This window comes from Malurus melanocephalus, unplaced genomic scaffold, assembly GCF_030028575.1.
Source record: "Malurus melanocephalus ecotype Western Australia unplaced genomic scaffold, MMel_1.1 scaffold_86, whole genome shotgun sequence".
Lineage (NCBI taxonomy): Eukaryota > Metazoa > Chordata > Aves > Passeriformes > Maluridae > Malurus > Malurus melanocephalus.
The window spans coordinates 1,758,826-1,784,358 of NW_026623318.1; the positions used below are offsets into that span (position 1 = coordinate 1,758,826).

Consider the following 25,533-nt stretch of genomic DNA (forward strand, 5'->3'; position numbering starts at 1 on the left):
TTTCTGTAGTTTCCGTTAGATCAACTCCAGCACTTCACTCTTCCTAATGTCCCATTGAAATGGCCTTTTGCCAAGTTTTCTGAGTCGATTAATTGGAATAATGGAAGAGTTTAGGTRGAAGGAAACTGGAAGTTACCTAGTTCAACCTTCTGCAATAAACAGGGTTGTCAAGGCCTTGCTGAGTTTAAAAATCTGTAAGGATGGAGGTTTCACAGCCTTGTCACACAGTCTGTTATAATTTTTGTTCACTCCTATTGTGAAGAATTTCTTTTAATGTCTCGTTTAAGTTTTTGTGACTGTATTGGGTACCTCATACTCATTCATCTGATAATTCCCATAGGATGAAGTGTTTTGTAGCTGTATGTGTGCTGTGAAGTAAAGCTATCATTCTTGTCTGTACCACTGGGATGGAAGTCTACTCAATAAAGATCAGTATTCCCTTGTGTTTGCCACTGTACAGGTATCTGATAAGACGTGGAAGGCTTTTGCCTCTTGATATTTTCCCAGTTGATATATGTGAAACAAAAAAAAAGAAGAAACAATTAAGTTCCAATAACATACCTAGACAGATAGGAAACTGAATTGTGGATAGCCTAAATCACGAGTTCATTGTATAAATATGTTGTACATAGCAGATTGGACTCTGAGAAAAAARTAATTAGTCTTACCTTCTTGATATGGGTAGAACACCATTCTTTTAAATTAGCTAGGAACCTGGCCATGATTAAAAGTGATTGAAGACTTTTACTTGCATTCATAAAGCAGCAAGAAGTTGTTTATTCTGTGGCAAACTCTTCAATGAGGGAATTCACAGGTACACAAGGTCCCAGCTGTAACTCTGCAATGGAGATATTCAGTGTCTGGGGTAGGGAATAGTATAGGAGGCACAACAGAAACTGTGGACAGAAAATTCTGTTTCCATCTAGGGCTTAACAAACACGTTTTAAATATCAGTTACTCAGTTAACATCTAGAGAATGGTCAAACTGATGTTTTTCAAATTAATGTATAAGTAGGCCTAGCATATAGGTAGCAGACCTGTCAAAATAGAGCTAAACCTAAGTAAATTTAGGTTTTTCTTAGTGTTAAGTATTTTCATTTCATTATACTTGCAGAATTGGTAACAGCAATAGAAGTTATCTCTGCATTTCCATCTCTTATCAAAGCTCTTGTAATTTTGAAATATTTACCTTAAAACAGTGATTTTATTCAGGGATTGTAATCCTGCAAAAAATATTAATTTGTGTAAGGAATGTGAAATTATGTAGGAAATATGCAGGATTGCTCAGAATTATCAGCTGTAATTGCAGTTACAGTATTAGTCACAGTGATTGAGCTGCAGCTAGCAACAGTCAAAGGGAACCACAGATTTATGGTTTAGTGTTGCTCAGGCTTGGTTTTTTTTCTGTCTGAAGACTAACTGTTCTGGGGAAATTTTAGAGGAAAGTGTTTTAAGCGTTTTTTTCCTGAGCGCAGGCTATAAATACCTTTAGCTTGTTGGTCCTACTTGGATCTCCTGAGAACAGTTGCACTGTTGAACCAGGTGACAGCTGTGGGATGGCTCAAGAAGTGAGGAGACCTGGGGGTTTTGTGGCTGTTGAAGGGGRAAATGGCCTTCCCCACTTGGCAGCTCCTGTGACTACTGTCAGCAGCCCCTTTCAGCTGCCAGCTTTTCCAGTTTAGATCCTGCCTTGRCAGCTTTCTTCTTGTTGGGCACTGCTGTGTTCTCTTCTTCAGCCAGTTCTGCATTCTTGGATTGCATYTGTCATGAGGGTCTCAGAATTCCTTTGTCTGCAGAGCAGCATTAGCAAGAGTCCTTTTACTGACTTCATGGAAGACCACATAGTCAGAATTCCACAAAGAACTTTTAGGAGGTAGTCAGGCAGAGAGGGCTGTTTGATACATAGAGCAAGCTCAATRGCTGGAAGGGAACAGAAACTGTACACTCAACTCCAGACCAGTAGATGTCATTAAAGAGGTATGAATTACTGAAAATCTATGCAGCTCTAGTGCCATGGTGTGGACTTTGGGAGTGGGATTTATTTGGCAAAGTATAGGCATATTCATTGTATTAATTTCTATGTGAGTTAGTCACTGTTGGCTCCCTTCATAGTTGAGCCATGAAGTTGGCGTAGGGAGTGGTGTTCAGGGCACAATTCTTCTCATACAGAAGTGGATGTTTAAAACAATATAGATAAATAATGCCCTTAAAAATACTTATTTCTTTCCCTTGAGTCCTGGCACCACAGACAGTACTTTGGTCTCACCCAAACCAGAGACTGTCATCCAGGGACTGTCACTCTTTTGCAGTGAACTGGTGTGGGACATCCAGTTTACCAGACGTGTATAGTTGCAGTTTCCAAAATAAATTATATTTATTTATGAGCTCCCAGGTTCTCCATTTTTAGGTTAAAAACAAATAGTAGCATCAGAATACCATCATAGTGTCATTCTCCCTAGTTTTGTGAATTGAGATTCTTTCCCCACTTTCAGGTTTTAAGATGACTGAAGAATTGAAATCAGATTGTTGCCATAAAGCAGTTTGTATTTTTTTCTGAAACACCTTGTGGCATAATTTTATGTGTTCTGCTTTTTGCATTGTGAGATAAGCATAATGCAAAAGCCTAACCTCGTTCTTTAATCACTCAGTGTTTTAAACATGTCTTTCAAGTTCTTTAATGTTCTCTTTTCTCAGATAAAAAATTCATTCCTTACAATCACTATAGAAAAGGAATTTTTCAGTGCACCTGGCTTATTCTTATTACCTGTCACTATATAAATCCTTATTCTGTCCTGAGAAAGTAGAGTATACAACTACYAAATAAGCTGCTACAGCTCTGATTTTATAGACTGTTGTGTATACGAATGTCCATTTTATTMCTCTGTAGTATTTGTTTCACCTTTTTTGAGTTTTGTTGTTGATTTTTAAGCTTTTATAGAGCAGTTCTATAAAGTGTTTTTCATATGTTGGTGCAATTTTGAACTCAGTAAGTATTGTCTYGTTCCTTTTATTATTCAAGATGCTTGTGAAGTCTACCAAGTCACTGATTTTTCTGCTTTGGGTTGGCCATTTTTAAGTTCTTGTCCTTTTTTTCAGGAGTTACCTAACTAATTTTGTTTCCTCTACAAATACTGACATATTTTGCTGCTTCTCTGAGTGAGAGATGCCTCTATATTCCAGTTCTGATATAGACACTCTCTGTCTAATTGTAGTGTTTTATAATGGTCAGACAGTGGTCATTGCTTTTCCTGTCTCCTGGTTTTTAGTCTCTATGCTACCACTGTTCATTTTACTTCCTAATTTTTTTTTCTGTGAGACCAGGAAAGAGTTGTTCTATATGCAAAGGCAGAAACACAGATTTTAATCTTTTCTGCGCTTTCTGCTTGAGGTTTTTATGCTGTGTTGAGATTCATAGAAATTCACCCTTAAGATACACTTAGAGAACTCTTAACACAACACTGGTTATAAGATTGGCAGCCAGATTTTCTTGAATCAGTGAGCAATAGACTTTGCTAATAGTTTGTTTGAAATCCCAAGCACAACTTCCATTGGAAGCTTCTGGAGGTTTTGCGTCCAGCCTGAGAGTTCATTGAAAGAAACTTCAACTTCAGCAGTTGATGCAAATTTTACTGGGGGATAGCACACAGCTCATGGGATCATCAGATACTTCTGGATTTGACCTGTTAAGAGATTCAGTACTAATGGAAACGAAAAAATAAAATTTAAAAAAAAAAAAAAGTAACACTGACAAGGAAAAGTTTGCTGAAGGATTTGACAGATTTCCAGCATTTCACCCATTTACTTGAACTTAAAGCTGTATTGATTTGTATGAAGATGACATTGTCTTCAGAGAGAGAAAAGTGTCACTTCTCAGCACCCTTCCTTCACACAGAGAGAGATCAAGCTGTAGCTGTGCTGCTCCACTGTTCCTGCCAGTCTCTTGTTCAGATCTTTGATTTCACCTATGTTCTCCCAGCAGTTGTGCTGAGACCTTTGCAGGAGTTCATTGCTGACATGACYGYTCATCTGTTACATACGTTTTTCTTYCCCTTTTCATTTTCTCAAGGAGAAATTATCAKTGAAATACAATGGTTTTAGGGGAAGGCTTTTCATTTTAATATGACTGCTATTTAAAGTTCCTTTTGCTGAAATCAAGTGAAATATCTGTATCTTACTCTTAGAGACCAAGGAGATCAAACACTTACTGATTTTTGGACAAGAGATGATTTTATTCACAGTGTTGATCAAGTCTTTGTGAAGTTCCCCTATCTCAGCTTTGCTTTCATGGGTGGTAAAGTTCCGGTGTGTTGGAACAGATGAAGTGTGATGCTTTCTCTTTGCCCTAGAACTGTAAGTCTTTTTTTTTTTTCACTTTTTTTGCTCCCAGCTACTGAAAATCCTTTCGTTGATTGCTTCTCTGTTCTCTGAGAATCTACCATACCGAGAGGAGAACAGATTTTAGGTCTGTGTGATAAAGTGCATGGCTAAGAAATTTGCAGAATTTATTGAAGGGCAGTGGCTTCTTGCCACTGCTTTATTTAAGCTGCAAAGCAATCTAGTTRTGCATAACTTTTATCATTTCCTGCTGGGATGAGATGGAGTTCCTCAACTGGAGATGGAAGAATAGGTCATTCTGAGAGCCTTCTGGGTATGAACTTGACCTTACTGTGGAACACRGGGGTACTGAGAGTGAACTGAGTGCAGTGGTTTTGGGTGTGTGTCATTGGCTGAAAAGACTTTACAGTCTGTATAGTGACCCTAAAGCGCTACCCAGCACCATGTTGGTGTTTTTGTTCCTTTAGCTCAGTTTTGACTATCTATCTCATCTCTGAACTGGCATCTTACAAGACTGGACATCCTTATGGTGKCAGTGTAGCTGTGCATRYTGGAGTTGTTRCTCACTGGATAGATCCATGGTTCTGAAATTTTGCTAGGGATTTCTAAATTTATTTTCTTTAAATGCCACTGCAGGAAGTATGCATTACCACTGCTGGTGACAAGTGTAGGTAGTTAAAGTGTGTGTAGTGTTTGTGTAAGTTCAAGTGCTGTTGTCTAGTTCCTGGACCTGGAAGAGCAGACAGCCTCCCAAAATGTCTGGGAGCAGAACCATTCCCAGGTAGCTCGTACAAGGAGCCAGTGGTGCTGGCAACCCTGGACATRTAAGGAAGAGGTGGTGGTAATTCTGGAAAGGGCAGGGGAAAAAAGGAAAAATGGAAAAGCAGCAGGGAAATAWAGGAAAAAAATGAAGGAGTGGCAGGAAACGAACAAGATGTGGTCATGATGGCAGCACCTTCAGAAAGGTAGTTGGGTCTTGAATGTGTCTGGGTCAGTACAGTGCTATACAGAGCAAGATGATCTGTTGGARCAGTGGTCATGGACAGATGCCTCTTTCACAGTTTTTTATACTGCTTGCCAAAACATCTCTGGGAGGTCTGGCTGACTCTGCAGGTCATACCTGAACCCTGAAAGTCACAGAATTGCTGGAATAAGAGCAAACTTGAAGAAATGAACCATTTTCGAGGACACGTGAGCAGAGAAAATCTGGTTTACAGATTTTTTTTTTTCAAATTTTATTTTACCCAGCAAATGTAATTTTTCCTTTTTTTATGTTCCCTTATTCTGTTTTGTGTTCTCATAAAGTTTTTTTTAGATTTAAAGCCCATTTGGTGTTGGAGTATTCTTGCAGCTGTGCAGTTGCCCTGCCTGACTGATTCCTTGAGGAGTCAGAAGCAAGGATCTTTCTGTGGTTGCATTTAAGAGATTATTACTCCCTTAATATTGTTGTGAATTTGTGTTTGAAGAGAGCCCCCAGGGTGCAGGTTGCACATTTTGTTGTTGGATAGAATGTCTCTGCCCAGCAGAGGCTGGAGGCACAGCATGCCWCGGTACAGACAAGTTGTCTGTAGTGTCTGTATCATGTTGGAGTCTGAGGCTAAATGATTTTTGATGTAAAAGCAAGATACATTAAAAGTAGGAGAAAGGATAGAGGTAGCCATTAGTTAGCATTTTTATTCATAATTATTCTAGGTTCCTTTCTGATGTGGAAGTCACTTATAGGTGTCACAGTCAGGAAAKAATTAGATTTGAGAAAGAGAATTTGTTGTGTAAAACCAAACAGTGTAAATTGAAGAGAGATGCAGGAGAAACAACCAAATGATTTACAGACTCAGACTACAGCAGACCAGGGAAAGTACAGGGAAGCCAACAGGAGACCATTCTGAAATGTAAGCTGCATCTGGCTTGTGCATGACTTGAAAGACAAATCCTAAGGGGCTTCCAAAGGGAAAGAGTGAAAGCGTGGAGGAGAAGAGCTCGATACTTCACAGTTGAGTTGAGTGTTGTTACTGACTTGGTTTTAGGTGGARTGGACAAGGCAGCCAGAGAGAAAGGGAGATATCTAAAATACTCAGATTTGAATAAGGATGTTATTGCAGAGGATGATCTTAGCAATGAAGTGTCAGACTTCTGAGGAAACAGACACAGTTCCTGTCTGGATATGGGGATATATTTTCCCCAAATATGGGGATATGGGGAAAAACTTCTTCTCTGGAAGAAGTTTCCAGAGTAAATGTGAGAATGAATATAGTATCTTTGGAAGTTGAAAGAAGAGGAAATGGAATCAATGATATAAACCTGAAATCTCGGGAGAGTATCTATGAGGAACTATTCAGTAAAAGCCGACTTGTGTGTGTAGGTACAGTTCTGCAAGTAATCCAGGTGGGGATAAAATTTAGGAATGATGCATAAAATGTGCAGGGTAATTTGAAGAGTTGTGAATTTAGAAATCCCAAGTCCTTCACTAGTCTGCCACACYTAATTGAGATTTTGGGTCATTAAAATAATTATATTATGAAAGAGCACTTCGGRCAACAGAAATCCTGTGGGAAAGGATGGAGAAAGAATATGGATTTGCAGRAATGTTTTCCTACCTGTCTGCTGATTCTTAGCTGTATAGACCTGTCATTTGCTGGACTGATGGCACTTCGGAAAATCCATGCCCTGTCAGAGCACRCTATTGACACTCCATTTCTATCAAACCTTTCTGTCACTGTCTTCTCCAGATTTGGCAAAATGCACTGATGTTCCTGTTCCTCTTCAGCCATACATCTCTGCCTTCCCCCTTCCTCTATGACAGACTATGCTCTATACCCTGATGTATGTAACTTCCTTCTCTCCTATGTGTGAGTGTGAAAGCTTTACAAGATTGCTCCTTTCTTATGTTGTTTTGTCTGCATTAACTTGATAACTGTAGCCTTTTTTTCATTGCATTATACATAGGTATTGGAGACTAGAGTCTCAAAATAATTTTTGGCAGTAATCTTTTCTGGARTCCATGCATCAGACTTAATGACTGGATTTTCCACATGGTGCACAGAAGGAAACATGCTGAGAAATGACACAGCCGTAAGCCACTATGGTGATCAGGAAACCTCAGGTAGTCTGTAAARATGACAACGTACAGACATGATTTTATCTCTGAGAGACTTGAGCACCTGGATTAGGAATGAAACAGGGTGCCTTCCTTCACTCAGGTCTCCCAACAGCAACTTTGATGAGGGTGGAGGCAGGTATGGTGAAGAGGAGGGTATGGCAGCCGATGTGCATGTGTTGGTGTGTTCAWGTGTGTCTGCAGGACTATTATCAGATGCTGTATGATGGTGGAATGCAGATGGGCAGGGATGTGCCTGGCAGATAGTTTACAGCATGAGCTGTATTTGTGACTGCCATTTATAAATCTGAACTGATGCAACTATGAAAGACATTTATGTTGCAATAGAATTGCAGCTGAGTTTTAGCAATGTAGCTAGGCTGAAGCCAGAAAGGACATCATATTATGCTTTTCTTACAATGATTTCTCAAATATCTAATCCAGAAATATAGGATTTATCACCTCTCAGCCTTGGCTACCTCCTGTCTTCTTCCATTTACAGTGAATTTTAGTGTGTTTGTATAGCCAAGAGTTTTTCAAAGGAATTTCCAGRTTCAGTTCTTCAGTGTATCTTCTTATATGTAACGGAATCTTAAATTCTGATTTAACTGGGTGCAACTGTACAAAACATGGAGATTTCTCTACTAAATGTGTAATTACCACTTTTCCTRCAGCTTCCTCAGATCTTAAACTTAAACTGGATATGTACTTTTCCCTTTTCTTTGTGTAAAACAGCAAAAGCGGAAACTAAGACTTTACATCTCCAACACATTTAATCCTGCAAAATCCGATGCTGATGACTCCGATGGCAGCATTGCTTCGTGGGAGCTGCGCGTGGAGGGGAAGCTCCTGGATGATGTATGACTTATCTCTGCTTCACTGGTGCTGGCAGGAGTCTAGAGATTTGTCCTTTGGGGTGGTAGGTTTTACTGGGGACATCAGCTGAGTGTTGGCTTGTTGCTGCTGGGAAGGCAGTAAGGGATAACRCCCTACTGGAATGTTGGAAGTGCAGCAGGAAATGAGGCAGACRTAAGGATAGGAGAAGTAGGAGGAAATGGAGAGAAGAGGGCTGTGATGATTCCTTTTAAAGAGAGGGTAGGGTTCACATTACAACATGTGTGATAATTCAGGCTTGCAGCAGGCATTGCATTTTGTGAAGAGCAGGATAACAAGGAGAGRGCAGTACTTCATATTCGTAGGGAGTACAAGACAATGAATGGTTAGAGCAAGGATGGAAGAARCATTTTATCATTATGAAGTCCTCAGAAACGTCAGTGATGGGCATAGCTGCCCTTGGGAGAACTGGACTTTAATAATAAAGACATAATTTCTTTGAATAGACTTCACAAGTAAGTATTTATAGGCTAAACAGATGGAGAGCATGGAGAAGACAAGGCTTTCAGTCTGGAGGTAACTGCATCAATCAGATTCAGTCTTGCTGGAGGATGAAGTGGTGACAAAGTGCAATATCTGGGAACTGAAGTTTGATGAATTTGGTTTAGAAATTACAGCATGTATTTTAATAAAGAAAGAGATTCTTTATGTTGGAACAAAATAGCTTTTTAATTACCATCATTTTTAAGAAAATATTATCTGCATTAAATACARAGAAATAAATTGGAATCCTGTGGCCTGTATTCTGTGGAGAGTCAGATTAGGTAATCATAGACCTTCCWTTTTTTAATGTAGACACTATGAGCTGTGTAGTGAAGAACGAGTACTGATAATTGCATGGAAACACAAAATGTAAAAGGAAGTAGCTTTACTTAGTGTATGACCAGTCTGCAAAATTTACTGTAATCTAATAAATCAGACCAATAAATTAGCATTCATGAAAAAAACCCAGGCTGTTAAAATGAAAGGTATACAGAGGCCTTAGGAATGGTTTGGGTTGGAAGGGACCTTCAAGACCATCTCATTCCATGCCACTGCTGAAGGCAGGGGCACCTTCTGCTCACCCAGGCTGCTCAAAGCTCCGTCCAACCTGACCTGGAACACTTTCACGGATAGGAAAGCCACAACTTCTGTAGGCAACTTGTGCCAGAGCCTCACCACCCTCTGAGTAAAAAATGTAATTCTTATCAGCAATCCAAACCTACCGTATTTCATTTTAAAACCRTTGCCCCTCACCCTGTCACTACAGATCTTGGTAAAAAGTCTCTTTCAATCTTTCTTACAAGCCCCCTTTAAATATTCCCTGAAGCCTGCTTTTCTCTGGGCTAGACAGCCCCAGCTCTCTTAGCCTGTCCTCACAGGAGAGGTGCTCCAATCCTCACATGATTTTTATGGCTGTTCTCTGGACCTTTCTCATGGGTGCCATGTTCACTTTACAAGCCAGTCCTTTGCAATAACATTAAGAGTCAAGGAAATCTTCCCTAAAGTGTTCACTGTTMCACCACTGTTGAGATTTTTGTATCTTACCCTGTGTTTGTCAGAGGGAGAACTCAATTAGATTAAGATGTATAGTTTACATGGGATTTAATGTTCAAGACASAGGGACTGAGMAGGAAATCTGGGACACAAGCTAATATATGCCGCCTTACACATGTTTGGTTCTTCTGCTTGTACAGCTCAGCAAACAGAAACGGAAGTTTTCATCTTTTTTTAAGAGTTTGGTTATTGAACTGGACAAAGATCTTTATGGACCYGACAATCATCTTGTGGAGGTGAGAAGGTTGTACACCCTTTGCATACAAACCAGTTACTGGCACAAATAAGCATTTGTCGCCTGTTGCCTCCCTTGTTTAAGGGGCCTTGCATTCATTACCTGATTTAAGGTATTTTCAAAGTTTTCAAAATTGCATTCTTCTTAAGCATGTTTGCTAAAGGAATCTACTCTAAAACCATAGATGTATTAGTGATGTAATGCACATCTTATAACAGAATGTATGAAAAGATGAAAAAATTGTGCACTTTTTTCCTAACAAGTAAAACATGCTAGCAGCAGAGCAAGATTCTGCACTAAAGTTGAATTGAAATTATTAGGATGGGGGGGGTGTGGTGGTGATTTGGTTTTGCTGTTTGGTTTCTTTTTTAAATTGCTAGATTTTCAGAAAGCTTGTGCTTATTTGATTCTGTTATGGTGTACTGTGCAAGATGCACCTCCATAGACATCAGTGAAAAAAAGACCAACCATGTTGCTTTTCTCTTTGTCAGTGGCACAGAACTCCCACGACCCAGGAAACAGACGGCTTCCAGGTGAAGAGACCTGGGGATGTCAGCGTTCGATGCACACTACTCCTCATGTTAGACTACCAGGTCTGTGCACTGCTTTTGAYGTGGAAAATACAGCCATTGGGACCTAATGGAACAGAGCAAATTCATTTTGTCACGGACATCAAAACCCAATATACTTGGACTTGCAATGTCACATGGTCCATTGAAGTTAGAGTGATACCAAACTGGCAGATTATTTAAAATTTTGAAGGGGACAAATCGAGCGAGTTTCTAATATAGTCTAGCAAAATACTGGTTTTGGCATTATGATAATTAGTATTTTCATTGCTCACCTGCAGAAAAAATATGCATTTACTACTCTAGCTTCTTAGAGAATAGTCAGATAAGTTGCGCACAAGTTATGTGTGTGGTTCTTAAAAAAATTTCAGAGGAGTAGCTTTTGCTAGTGTTACCTGAACTAGCTGTGTAGCTATGGCAGCCTTATCTGGGCACAAATGATGGACACTGCAGTTGTGGAGCTCACAAATCTGATTGAAAYCATCTCTGGACAAAATTGATGCATTTTGATGGTATAACTTTAAGAACTTGTTCTCTGCCACCTTCTTTCCCCTCCATGCAAATAGCATTGATTCACTCCATTTTATGTTAGCAGATGGAAAATTTTATTAATTTTTTTTAAGGGAGTATATGGGCTAACTAAATACTAATAATAATRTAGGCAGTGAGTAAGTATTATTGTTAAGACAATGTGATGATGTTTGTTATGCTTACCATTATTACAAATCTATGCTTTAAAATAGATGTTCTTTTATTCTTAAATTTTGATTCATTATAAAGCTAGCTTTGGGTGACCTGGCACCCGCTGGAGTAATCCTTGCTTAATAATGTGGCAAGTACCAAATTTGAGTAGGAGTACACAGTTGAAGTAGCATGTAATTCCAAATTATCCAAGGAATTTATATTACTAGAGATGCAGAACATGGAAGTTGAATTGTATCACTGAGGTCAGGAAAAGAAATWTATATTCCATTGACTGATTGTGGTTGGGTAAATGTTCTGTCATGCACCAGAATGGTGGGAACATGCCTGAAAAAACAGAGTTCCAAGACAGTGTGTTGATGTAGACAGGAGTTATTAGCAATAACTGTRGAAACATCATCCTGCCTTCCATCTCTCTTTCTATGTGGTTAACTTACAGTAGTTCAAAAGAAGGGCTGTTCTTTTTCTTCTCCCWTTCGCAAAAGTCAGATTGCAGTCAATGTTGAAAAGGAAAATTCTTCCTGAGTCGTTGTGCATGTTTTTATTATTTAAAGCATGTGCTACAGAAAGTCCCTGTGCACAGCAAAGGTACAGTATCCCTCTTCAGAGCACCAACAATACAAACTTGTATTTTTGTAATCTCTGCCATTGAATGCGATGCTTCTACTGAGGAAGAGTTCCCCAAGAACTAAAACTGAAACTTCATACTTGTGTATCTGTCTGCTTTCCTCTTCACTGCCACCTCCTTCGCTTTCTGTTTCAGCCTCCCCAGTTTAAACTGGACCCACGGTTGGCACGTCTGCTGGGGATCCACACGCAGACGCGCTCAGCCATCATCCAGGCTCTCTGGCAGTACATCAAAACAAACAAGCTGCAAGACTCCCACGATAAGGAATACATTAACTGCGACAAGTACTTCCAGCAGGTAACTTTTYTGGATGCAGTAGCTCTTCAGAAGCAAACTGTAACAGCCACAAATCTGGGATGAATGGAAATTACTTATTTTTATCTTCCCWTAATAATTTGCCATATCCTCAGTATTGAATGGCTTTTGGAATCTACTGCAACTAATGCCATTAAAACGCTCCCCATGTACCAGTGTTGTCAAAAGCCCCTACATCTGGTGGTTCAGCACTCCCACTAAAGTCGTGGCCTTTCCAGGAAGGAGGACTTCTGTATTGATTTGATGGAGTATTTTCCCCCATTGTATCATTGTCTCATTTTTAAGAAACATGAAATAATCTGCTATAATCATCTATAGATCTGTTTTCTTCCCTTCTCTTTCCCTGTTTATGAAGGAAGAAGATATGGAAGGTATAATTAGAAAAGCTATTTTTTCTTAAATCTGCTTCAGTTAATAAAATACCCTTAATGATCTACATGATATTTTGAAAGTAGCATGTTGAGACATTTTGTCTTTCACGATTACCCCTAGAATTAATTAAGAAAGCAACTTAAAAGCATCTCCACCCTTTCTGTAAATATGGTTATAATTTTTTTGTAAAGGTAGTGTTAACTGAGCTGTCACTGTCTTACATGACTTCTTCTCTAGCTTCAGGCTCACATGGCATATTTTGAAAGTAATTGAAAGTAGGGTTTGTGACATACTTCTGTGTAAGGAAAGTACTGGCAGTTATAATGAATGAATAATGTTTTAGTGAGCAATGAAAGTAAATGTTGCAATGAAACTTGTGTCATGGTTTTCTTTTAAAGTTTTTATTTTCTGTTACTAATTTACAACTGTTCAAAGTAGCCAATGCTTGAAGTAAACTTAAAGGCAGCTTTGCACATTTGAAGATACAAAATAATTGTGAGATTCATGGGTATTTTTAGGAATATAGTACCAAAGTGATCAGGTTATATAGTCACCCTCTTGTTTATTTGGGTTTTGGTTTTTTGTGAATTACAGCATACAGTCTTTTTCACACAGTGAAAATGTGAGAATTTTTGGCAAAGTAACAATGCTGTTTGTTCTCTTCATTAGATTATTTCATTTCCATTCTTTATTTGTCCATAGTTAATTTAGACTGAGTATTGCTTCTACCGGCCCAAAGAGGAAATGGAAAAAAAGAGGTGAAAAACATTTGAAAAATCATGAGCAGAATGAAAAAGGTGAAAAAAGAGTAATTTCATATCTTTTGGTCAATGATTACAGTGCATCAACTAAAACTGGCAGGTAGCAAATTGAAAACAAACAAAAGGATTCAAGCATATTTAAATGTCAGAACTCCTTGCAATAGAACCTTACAAATGCTAGAAGTGTATATAAGTTCTAAGAGTGACAAACCAATGGATGAAAATTGTGGACTGTTTTAAATGCCAAGCTGTGGASTTGGCAGAGTTTTCTTGGGGAAGAACCAGTATATGTTTTTCCTGTTCTTATATTTTTCCTTTTGTATCCACTTTTGATCACTACCAAGGGCAGGATAGTGTGGTAAATTTGCAGCAGATCTTTTATATGACCCTGTACAGATATACACATCTTGCTTTTAGTAAGCAGGAGGGCCTTCTCAATTTCATTTTTTTKATTTCAGTTTAAGAACTTCGCTGCAGTAAGAACTTGTTGAAGCTGTCTTCTCATGTATATTATTACAGACTTATTTGSTCTTAGGCCTTCTTTGTTCTAGATCTCTTCACAAATGCTATGARATCTGATAATTGTTTTCGTCTTTAGCAGATGAGTCAAGTGAAAGAGTTGGGAAGTAGCTGATTGCTTTTCTAGAAGACTTAACCTCACACTCTGCCAAGAGCTGGCAGAGTGGCTAATCTGGAATAGTTTCATAAAAAAGCAGAACTTTCACAGGTTTATATCATAAGTGGCATTGTTTTGAGTATTTCTGTTTTCCTTAGGCRCCTGGCAAAATTGTCCAAATTAGCTGATCATGCTTTCAAAACTGATGCTACTACTTAGGAATCAGAATCCACTTACAATAAATGAAATATTTCATATGAGTTTTTTTTTTTTTTTTTTATTTTCCACTCTAATACTCTAAGATTGAGAGATGGAAGGCAATTTTTTTTTTTTTTATTTTCCACTCTAATACTCTAAGATTGAGAGATGGAAGGCAAAGGAATTGGGTTAGTAATGCCTTCTAGTCTGATAATATTTCTGTAGATTATAAAGTTTTAGCCAGATAACCCCTGGGAAAAAAAAACGTCCTCGCTGAAAGTGTGGATATCACTCAAGGGAGCAGTATATAACTCATGAGTGTCTCTGGCATTCCCTTTTAGATACTGGTCTTCTCATCTGGTATACCTGCTCTTCTGAATCCTGTGCTGCTGKGTTGTGGTTGTATCTCAGGGCACAAGACAGTACAGACTAAGAKATTTTCTCTAAATGAGTTACCTGACACACAAGGATCATTGTAGCCAGAGAGACCTTTGGAGCAAGGGCATTACAAGTTTACACTAACTCCAGTTAGAAAGGAATGTGAGAAGCTTTAGGAAAATTCCACCTAGTCTCCCATAATGAGTGTCCTTGATCCCTTTTCCCTTCTTTAAGCTCTTGTCACTTGGGCATCCATATTAGGAGTTTGAAATGAGTGTTGAACCAGTGGCAACAGCAGATTGGATGGAGCTTGGTGTGGAGAGATTTTGGGTGGGAATTCCACAGTCATCTCTATCAAGTCTCAGAACTCAGAACTCAAGMAGTGAGCTGCAGACTCAGTAGGTTTTGTTACTTCCTTGTTCTTCAGAAACTAGCTGGCTGAATTCCTGGATGCAGGCAAGTCCAACAAATCAGATTTTAGAGTTGATGAAGATGGATCCTTTTCTGTTTAAAAACGCTGTTTACATCAGCGGGAGATTTGAAATCCACCATGTTACAAGCCAAAGCAAGAAAAAAGATTCAAAGGTATTTCAAAAGCCAGAGCTGGCTTCTAGGTATTTCTGCTGCAAAATTCACTCACTTGAGAAAACTGTGGATTTCAAAAGATGCCCTGTCTGAGGAACCACAGATGTCTATTTGTATGTCTATTCTATGAGCTGATAGTCCTTTCATCTCAACCCTGCCTGCACTCTTTGTCTCTGGAGCTGCAAAGCTTGCTTYTGTTTATAGATGCTATGAGTAGTAGTCTCTTCTATCAGGTGAAACTAATTTCCTTAAGAGGCATTTGCATAGGCCTGAACATTTTTACAAATTGCCTCCACATAAAGGCACATTTTAAGGCAAATGTTAATATATGGAAAGTTCAGGTTTTGCTTTTAAGGTCAGTTTAAATGGAATATCTTTAGAGAAAAGTCTGTTTTCTACATGTTCAGAGTATTAAAAATCCCAGTAGGAAAAAAAAGGCTGTAATAATTGTATTTCTGAAAACTGTAGGTGTAAAGAGTGTTTTTCTAGATTCATGACAATGCACTGCAATTACTCACAGAAAATTAACAAACTCTACAGCTTTTAACCCTTTCCAGAAGGCTTTTTTTGTTCTAAATTCAGTAGAAATTCATGGTGTAATTTTTGGGGTTGTCCTGTGCAGAGCCAGGAGTTGAACTCAATGATCCTTGTGGGTCCCTTCCAACCCAGGATATTTTATGAGTCTATGATTCTATTTGGCTTCTGGACCATAGAACAGAGAAGGCAACCATGAACTGTTGTTTGGAAAGGGGTGGATCCCTTCCAAGAGGCTGTTCAGGCTTTGATTAAAAATAAATAATGTCACATTGACTTTATTTTTCCTTAAACATAAAAAAGCTACAAATTGCAAATGGTTTTAAAATCCAGAAATGTTTTATTGTAGTTTTCTTTAGCACAAAATATCGCAGGAAACATTCCTTGAGGGAAAAAAGGCAAACTGTTCTTTTGTTTTCTCTGGTAAAAAAGGAAAATAGTTTTCTTTACAATGTGCTGCTGAAAACCCTCAGTAAGAGAGGGAGTGTTTGCTTCTCTCTCATCATTGGTAGAGTTGATCCTTATGTCCCATTAGAGTGTCCTGTGCCCTCSAGCAGCTAAACCAAAAGTGGGACACCTGAAATTGTCATGACCTGATGGATATGTCTGCAAGCCCAGATGTAAGTACAACAGCAATTTATGGGGCAGTAGTGACTAAAAATTTAATMTGTGCAAGGAATCTGAATTACAGCTTTCAAAATCACCTTCCTTAATTGCCTCAGTTCTTTGTGARCTTCAAATTTATTACTTTCTCATTTAACTGTGAGATAGGCTTTAGACAAACAACATTTGTTTTTTATTGTATTCCAGATTTTTGACTGTCCACGGCTAAAGTTTTCTGAAATTCCTCAGAGACTCACTAACCTACTGCTGCCACCAGACCCGATAGTAATAAACCACATCATCAGGTAAGCTGATTGGTCAGCTCAGCACTGTCATGTGCAAATCACTCCCTAGATAAAGTCCAGAAACAGCTGCCATAGCTGTAGGGACCAGAGCCCAGTTTTCATAACTTCCAGGTGAGTACCTTGGACTATGTTGTGTGCTCGTTCTGTGTGTCATTCTAGTTTGTATAATTCTGAATTATTTTCACTAGCACTGCACCAATTTTCTAGGAGTATGACAAACAGCTTTTATATTTATTCCTACTAGAATACCATTGAGACAGTTGGTCGGGTTTATTTCCCTAAGACAGAGGAATGACAGTTTGAACCCACAAAAAGAGATAAAAAAGAAATTGAAATAAGATATTGTATATCATGGGCAATCATTCTAATCACTGATATATTATGTAAAATGTACAACAGCATTACAATTTCAAAAGAAGGGCCAGTCCATGTTTGCTCTTTTGGGACTGGGTCAGTCCTTTGGCTGTTAGTCATATCCTGAGAATGCCAAGGAATCAGGGATCTCCAGAGATTTACAACAAAGAATGCCTGGATTCAGAGGAGGTCATTGAGACCAAGATACTGAGCTCTTGCATTCATGTCAAAACAGATGTCTTTGTGACATAACAGATGAAATACAGCTTTCAGCTCTCTAGGGTACTTCTAGCATGTGCCATATTTAAGTGACAACTGTGTWCATGGAGGAGGGGGATGAAGAGCCTCATGAGGATTGCAACTTTACTGATCAGAAGTTCGATTCTTTCCAAATTTCTTTGTGGTCTTGGTCAAACCTCTGATTCTGGGTGTTCAAACATYATTGTTACTTAAGCACAGTGATTTGATATCCTGCAGAATACTGACAGCAAATGTTTCTGATTTTGCTTAAAATTGTGCTCTTTATTTTAAACTTGTAACATATGTGATAAGAAGTTTAAATATTACATAGGCTATGAAAATAAAATTTTCTTTTTGATTCATTTGAATATATCAAACAGAGTAGTGAAAAAGCAGCTTTATTTGTGGCCATACAGATTGAGAACTGTGTGTGTACTGTCATTGAACACAACTCAGTGACTTGTCTGACAATTCACAAAAAAGCTGAGATCCTCAGAGATGTATCATCATTTTGCTTAGAGAAAAGTGACAAGGAGCTGATGATTATGTTCATCAGTTGAACAAGGGCTGAGAGATGGCAAAAAGGTTCTGGAGGAAGTGTTCTTGTCAGGTACCAGCTGTTCTGTCAGCTACTAGAATGGGACTTTGTATCTGCTAGCATTCTCTGATACAGCAGTGTGGGAAAAAAAAGAATTAATTTCCTGAGATCAGGCACTASTTCTGCATTGAAGTCTTTACAGTCTCAGGCTAAATTTAAAATAAATGTGGAAGTCGGGCACTGAATTTAAAGAAAGTAAGTAATTTTTAGACTCATGAAGTCACAGAATGATTTACAGTAGAAGGGRTGTCTGGTGGTCATTGAGAGCTCTCCCATCCAAACTCAAATCAGGTTCAAAGTCTATCTATGATACTTAGAGGCCTGGTCCAACCAAGCTTAAAACAGAGTCTCACAGATATTCTTCCCTACCCTCCTGCAATCAGTTTTTCAGAGTGAATGTAGTCAGATGCAGAAACAATATGCCTGGTTTAATCCAATCAGCTCAGACTTCCCATCACCAGGGCAGGGGGAAGCCTTGGAAAGGTACAAGGGGCAGAATTCATGAGTTGAGATCAAGATGGTATAAAAAATGATGATGATGATGAATGAAATCCAGCAAGACAAGCAGTACGGATGAAAACTATTGCTCATTACCAATTGACTGATACTCACTAAGATGCCCTGCAGTGAATACCTGCCCCAGTTTACTACTCAGCAAGATGCCACATGGTTTCTTATCCCTTTTGTCAGCAGGGTCCCAGCTATATCCTGTCCCAGCTCCTTGTRCAGCCCCAGCTTCCTTGACAGTGGGTGGTATGAGGAGCTGAAAAGGTCTTGATATGCTGTAAGCAACAATCAGCAAAATTAGGAAAATATCTGTGACCAGCTGTTMCCAGCACAAATTCACAACACAGYCCCTACCAGCTACTAGGGAGAAAATAAACTCTATCCCAGCCAAAACCAGCACACTGCTACTGGGAAATTTTTCATCACTAGTGATTGTAAATATATGTGTTCTTAATTCAGATAAATCCTCAGGCCTGTTTTACAGGAAGATCGAGTAGATSACAATTATTCATTCTAGTTTTAGAKGATAYGCACAGAGACAAAAACGTGAAGTATTCTAAACTCATTCTAGAAATTATAATAGTATTGTAGAACCACTGTCTGGGCACCAACAAGCTCTCTTTTTGAAAAAAATTAAGAAAAAATGTGATGGGGTTGAAGTGGGTATGAGTAGAGATGAACAAAAGGTCTTTGATCTTGGCAAATATTTTAAATATTAGGTAGACTAAAACATCCTGAATGCAATTAGAAATACAGATTCTGTAGTGCTTTCTGATCCCCATGATACTGGGGATCAAATTTAAAACTGGTAGAAGTCAAATCTTCTTACCTGAGCTCAAGCCAGAACTGGAGATTTTCTAGAGTTGCACTCCTAATTGCAGCTGACACACCTCAAACCATTTATGCAAAGAAGCAAGACATCTTCTACACTTYTAACAGGACGCAAGCAGACTGCAAAGCAGAGCTCTCCAATATTCTTCTAGTACAAAAAGGTTATCTCTGGATTCCCCCTGTTTGACTACCATAATGATTTTTTRCAAACTAATTCCTTCCAGGGAGTGAATTGCCYATGCTGCAGTGAGTTTCTGTTGCCTCTCACCCTAATCTCACACAACTCCAAGGGGAGGCTGGCCATGTCTATGCTTCACCAGTTCATATGGCAGTCGCAGTCCTTTTCCCTTTTCTTYTCCAGGCTGGAGAAGCTCTTGTAGCTTCTCTTGACWGTTCTCCAAGAGTSCTCCAGCCCCCGACATCCTACTGAGCCTCTGTGGGCCTCACTCCAGAGTGTCACATCTTTGTGGTCCTGTGCCCACCAGTCCAGATCCAGTTTYACYRGCRTGGCRTAGCAAGGMAGAGCCTCTTTTCCCGGGCTYGATGGCAACAACTGCACTAATAACAGCCCTTTTTGCAGCTGACCTTTGCCATGGCTGCCTTASCCCTCAGACTCCKTCTSCACTTGTTGTCTGTCCATCAGGGCCTCCAAGTCCTGTCCTGCCAGCCTGTTTTCTARCCAGCCACTSCCYGCCTGTCCCCCTGCACGGCGTCATCCTATCCCAGGAGCAGAACTTTTCCAGTGCGGAACTTTAGCGTGTTGAAATGTCGTTGTGTTTCTACAGCCTGTCAGGGTCCCTGTGAGCAGCCCTGCTGCCCTGACTGACTTGGGCTCAGGACCCTGGAAGGCCTGAGRACAGRACTTAACCAGGAGCAATGGAGCCAAAGACAACATGGAGAGCCACAGCCTTCTCTGTGGCTTTTCACATGAGTGGCAGAACCAGACCCAGACCTGGGTTTTCCTTAGCTTTCCTTCTGCTGCTGATCTTCTTGCAGAAGGCTACAGCATCACATATTCTCAGAGTGTCTGAGGTCTGGAGATCCTCTGGTCAAATGTCCTCCCCTGCTATTGCAGAGCCACCTGCAGCAGGTTGGCCACAGCCGTGTCCAGATGGCTTTTGAGTGTCTCCAACATGAGAGACTCTGGGCTGAGGGAAAGGCAGATGGGCTTTGAGAGTCTTACTGCAACCTATGCTATTGCTTGGTCACCCTTACAGTAAAAATGTGTTTCCTGGTGTTCAGATGGAACCTCCTGTGTTTCAGTTTGCACCAACTGCCTCTTGTCCTGTCACTGGGTACCACTGAAAAGATCCTGRCTCTATCTTCTTTAAATTCTCCCTTCAAGTTTTGGTAAGTTCCTTCCGCACCAGCCTTCTGTTTTCTAGGCTGAAAAGTCCCAGACCTCTCAGCCCGTCTTCAGTTGTGAGGTGCTCCAATGCCTTAATCATCTTCATGGACCTTTGCAAAATTCTCTCCAGTAGCTCCATATGTCTCTTGCACTGAACATAAGCCCAGCACGGAACACAGTACTTCACGTGTCTTCACCAGTGTTGAGAACAGAGAAGGATCACCTCCCTCCATCTGCTTACAGCACTAGTAATGCAAATCCATCCCTGGAAGTTCTTCTGCTCCCCCAAGTCTGTCAGGCTCAATTAGATCCTGAGAACATTGTTTTACTACCTACTGCAGAGGCACACAACCCACACATTTCACAGGTAGTGTTGAGAAACCAACATTTTTATATTGCAAGTGACAGTGACTGAAGTCTGTTTTACCAACTACTGCACTGAAAATTGTTTTCTTGTTAAGAAACTTTAGTCTAACAATGAAGTAAATGTTAAGTCTAAATGCCGGCAAATTAAATATAAATTTAGGACAAGCCAAAGAGTGATACTGATATTTGGTGTAAGAGGTCCCAGTAGGATGTTAGAAATTAAATTTGATGGTCTGGACAAAAACTCCAGCTCAAAAGAAATCTGACCAATAAAAGATGAGCGTATATACTGGAATATGAAAATATATAAAGATATGCAGTTCTTAAACTTTTCTCACAGCATCTGCAACAGGCTCTGCTGAAGAGTKTATTCTGGGCTGGATGGATACTCATTCTGATTCATTATGGCAGTTCTCATGATCTTGTGTTATACTCTCCATAGTGTTGACCCCAACGATCAGAAGAAGACGGCTTGTTATGACATAGATGTAGAAGTTGAAGACCCATTAAAGGGCCAGATGAGTAGTTTTCTTCTCTCAACAGCTAACCAACAGGAGATTACTGCATTGGACAAYAAGGTATTAGCCCAAGAGTAAAGTATCCCATGGTACATGTTCTCATTGTGTAACTTCACGTGGATTTGGTGTCATGTGTCAAACACAGTCATGTTGTGAGACAGGAAGCAAAATGCAGTGGAAATGCATAGGGGTGAATGGCATTCTCACCTGGGATTTGATTCAGGGCCTGGCACGGTTGTTGRGGTGATAGAGTTTCACAGGTAATGTACTGAATCCCTGACACTTAAGAACCACCTGAACTGTATGACTGTGACTTTTTATTGAGAGATCATGATACCTTGCTAAATTGTTAAGCCAAACCTAGGAGAATCTCATACTGAGATGTGGATTTTGTATCCATAACGGCAGAACAGCTCTCTGCATTAGGTGGAAATACGGAACATGTGTACCAGGAGGATCACTTGGAGCAGTTTAGCAATTTCAAATGCTACTGGAAGAGAATCGTGTGCACTTCAAATAATGATATCTGTCTTAAGGCAGTGGTGGGCTTTGCAGCCTATTTTAGGGTTTCACGTCCTAGGGGCTGTTAGCCATTCTGGCATGTGCCCATGGCTGAATTTGACTTGGTAAGCGATAAACCAAAGTGCTTTCTTAGACCAAGGTCCAGATTCTCTTTGTATACTTCTAATACAAACAAATTATGTTAAACTCTGGTCTTCATACAGTTTTAAAGGRGGTCTGGGAACTAGCAATGCAGTGGATTCTGGTAACTGTTGCAGCATCTTGCTTATCATGGCTCTTGAGGGAGGTCCTTTTCAGCAGGACAGCTGYTCAGTCAGATGTTTCCCAGCCAATATAAACTTGCAAGCAGCATGCATAGGGTTACTCTGTGTCCAGTCCCACTCACTTTTTYCCATGTCTGTGCCACCTCTACGCTGCTTTTTCAATTGGAAAAGCCCTAGGAATCTGCACAAGTCTRTGGTGTAGAATTATCACCTTTGTAGATTGCCAGAAATACAAAGATAGTAATAGAGCTGAGAGGGTCACTGGAGCATGGGAGAAATTAAAGAATATCTGCCTTGTTTTTTTTCTGTCAGATTCATGAGACAATTGAGTCCATAAATCAGCTAAAAATACAACGTGATTTCATGCTGAGTTTTTCCAAGGATCCCAAAGGATACATCCAAGACCTTCTCCGGTCCCAAAGTAGGGATCTTAAGGTGAGCTAAGGTTTGAAAAAGAATGAATAGTGGAACCAGAATGGAAGAATTTTATCTTAATGTATATAGAGTGTATAGCCAAACATTCAGGATGGATAATTGGTGGAAGTCAGACAATGGAATACTGTAATCCTAGAGGAGATGGTATGCAGGAAAGATAGTTTAGGTGGTATTTTAGTTCTAGTGGGACAGTGGTGTTTCATGTGAGTGGTAGGTCAGTTTGTGGCCAGGCAGTAAGATCGAAATGCAGGGCTTTGTTGATGTATTCTATAAAATCAAAGCTGTGTAAAACTCAGCGGGAGCATCCTACAGTACAAGAACACAATTTGGATGTTTTGTTGGTTCATCAATTAATCTTACCCGCTGTCCTTGAACTTATCTTTGAGATATGCAATAAATAGAAYGTAAAGAAGTTCAATTGTTTGCTAGCAAAAATGAATAATTTGTTCTTCATAAAGTTTCACATTTTCTGTCTTCAACTAAGATGTAGTTGTATCAGTTGTATTAGTGAATCCATGAAATTATTTTAATAAAATCCTTGTGTCTTTCTTATATAAAAGCCTAGTTTGTTAAATCAATAGTCTTCCAAAAATTTACTGTCAAGATTATGGTTATTATATTTTATTTGAAGAGGACAGACATCTGAAAGAATGTTTAAATAAAGCAGACTTTGACTTGAGGAACTTACAAACAATGGTGTTGTGGAGCTTCTCTAGTTATATACATGGAATAGTTGGTCAGAGTTTTCCCAGACTGACAGCTAGTCCCATAAGAGCTTTTCCTATAATGTTCTGCCCTGCTGGCATCAGAGTTGTGATTCTACAGCACTGCTTTGCAAAATAYGACAATAACTTTATTTGCCTGTGATTCTGTGATCCTGGAGACATGATCATCAGAATTCTATTGTTTTATGGAATGGTTCCAACCCCCTGCTGCCCTGTCTCTGGAGGCAGATTGGACAGGGCTTGGAGCAACCTGRTCTAGTGGAAGGTGTCCCTGCCCATGACAGGGAGTGGAACGAGATGAACTTAAAAATCCCCTCCAACACAAACCATTTGATTATTCTATGATCCTGTTTTGGCAGTAAGCACACACTGTCCATTTGCTTTGGGCTTTGGGAACAGTTCTGAACATTTTTATGTGTAATGTAGATGAACTTTCATTCCAGGTAAATCTGAAAGTTTCCCTATGTGGTAGAAGAGCTGTGGTGGAAAATGATTTTATTTTTGCCACAGGTCATGACCGATGTAGTTGGAAACCCAGAGGAAGAACGCAGAGCTGAATTTTATCATGAGCCRTGGTCTCAAGAAGCTGTAAGCAGATATTTCTACTGCAAGGTATGAAGGAAATATCCACACTGCTGACTGATAAACGTGTCTCCTGCCACTGAGCAATGGAATCTGCTGAGCTATAGTGTGTCTTTTTCTTTCAGATCCAGCAGCGCCGACAGGAATTGGAACAATCTCTGGGAGTGCGTAACACATAAGTGCTGCTCACAAGATTCCTTTGGCATCRTRACCACCRAACCAGTGGACTTTTCAGTGTTACTTAGCTCACTGTTACACATGGACCTGCTTCCTGACTGGATGAGAATGTACCATCAACACACCAATCAGAACACCAGCTTTAGAGTGACCCTTGAAAATCTTGCCTATGACAGGTGTCTCAAACCATTTTAAGCCAGAGACAGCACCATACAAGTGTCATTGTGAAAGAAGACTGAAGGTTCACTCATCAACACACATTGTTAAGTTTTAGTGGAAAGTTAGACACTACACAGCAAATCCTAATGGGCTATGCTTAGAGTCGTGGGTGGCACTGATGGGGGAGGTTGAGATAGGTGTTCTAGGAGACTACAGATTTAGAGAAATGTATGCAGTTCTTATTCTATGGTACCCAAGAGTCTCAAACAGTAACTTTCCTGGAATTAGACAAGACAGTCTTTCTTATAAATGTGGAATGCTTCAGATTCCTGAATACAGTGTTTATTCCAGCCAGAGCAATGCAAGAAGCTATCTCACCATCTGAAAGAACAACCTAGGAGGATTTTCATCCTGGAACACAGAGCCYGACTAGAAGAAAGACATATAGTCAGGGCATCTCTTTCCAGGTGCAAATAATTTCTCTTCCCCTTGTCCCAGCAGTGAAAGGTAGATTGAATCACATATCACTAGATGGCTCTARTTGGTATACTGTACTGAGAGAAAGAGAATCATCCCTGTAATAAGAGCTTCTTATGCATCCTTAATATCAGTGGTACTGGCAACATATGAGGCATTCTGAGAAAATGAAAATARYGTAATGGTGCTTTGCTGATGSCTGCCTTTAACACAGMWSATATTAACAATAAGTATATATGTAAAATACCAGATTACTTAAATGTTTCTCCATGTGCCTATAGGGTTCATCACTGAAGAGAACGTCCTAATTCTTGGTGCAGAATCCAAGAAGCTTAACTTAATGAAACATTGTAGTTTTTTYCTTTACTTCAAGATGTTAACAGAGTCCCTGGATTGGTCTCCCATTTTGGTCATAGGTGAACTGCCTCTTAGTATGAATTGTTTAGCTCTCCCATACATGATATGTGCTGGTTATATTAGATGCTGTTGAATTATAAAGCACTATCAGCCTTAAAGAGCGCAGGGAACATATCCCCTGGATATCATCTTTGTAAATGTTCGACAAATTCAGACTATGGGAATTTATAAAACAATTACTTGGAAGCAGGAACATCTTCCTTAAATCCTTCCCCTCCTCATTTTTGTAGTGCATAGATGAGTTGTMATTAAAGGCCCAACATGATTTCTAGTCCAAAAAGCAGCTGCCAAAGTATAATTGTCCATTTGATATGGCACTCAGAATCCTTTTCACCTTCTTTCTTTCACTTCCTT

At 39.5% G+C, this 25,533-nt stretch overlaps 1 protein-coding gene across 5 annotated transcripts in view; it reads left to right on the forward strand.

The window, feature by feature from the left end:
- SMARCD3 (SWI/SNF related, matrix associated, actin dependent regulator of chromatin, subfamily d, member 3) overlaps positions 1-24,970 on the forward strand; it is a 71,971-nt gene extending 47,001 nt beyond the window's left edge. For all 5 annotated transcript variants that reach the window (XM_057367916.1, XM_057367915.1, XM_057367914.1 and 2 more), the window contains 9 exons: positions 8,165-8,287; positions 10,000-10,095; positions 10,586-10,687; positions 12,129-12,290; positions 16,563-16,660; positions 21,347-21,482; positions 22,520-22,642; positions 23,878-23,979; positions 24,075-24,970. In XM_057367916.1, the coding sequence (XP_057223899.1) occupies positions 8,165-8,287; positions 10,000-10,095; positions 10,586-10,687; positions 12,129-12,290; positions 16,563-16,660; positions 21,347-21,482; positions 22,520-22,642; positions 23,878-23,979; positions 24,075-24,128 (996 nt within the window). In that variant the 3' untranslated portion in view covers positions 24,129-24,970. The remainder of the gene's footprint in view (positions 1-8,164; positions 8,288-9,999; positions 10,096-10,585; positions 10,688-12,128; positions 12,291-16,562; positions 16,661-21,346; positions 21,483-22,519; positions 22,643-23,877; positions 23,980-24,074) is intronic.
- The last annotated feature ends 563 nt before the right edge of the window (positions 24,971-25,533 follow it).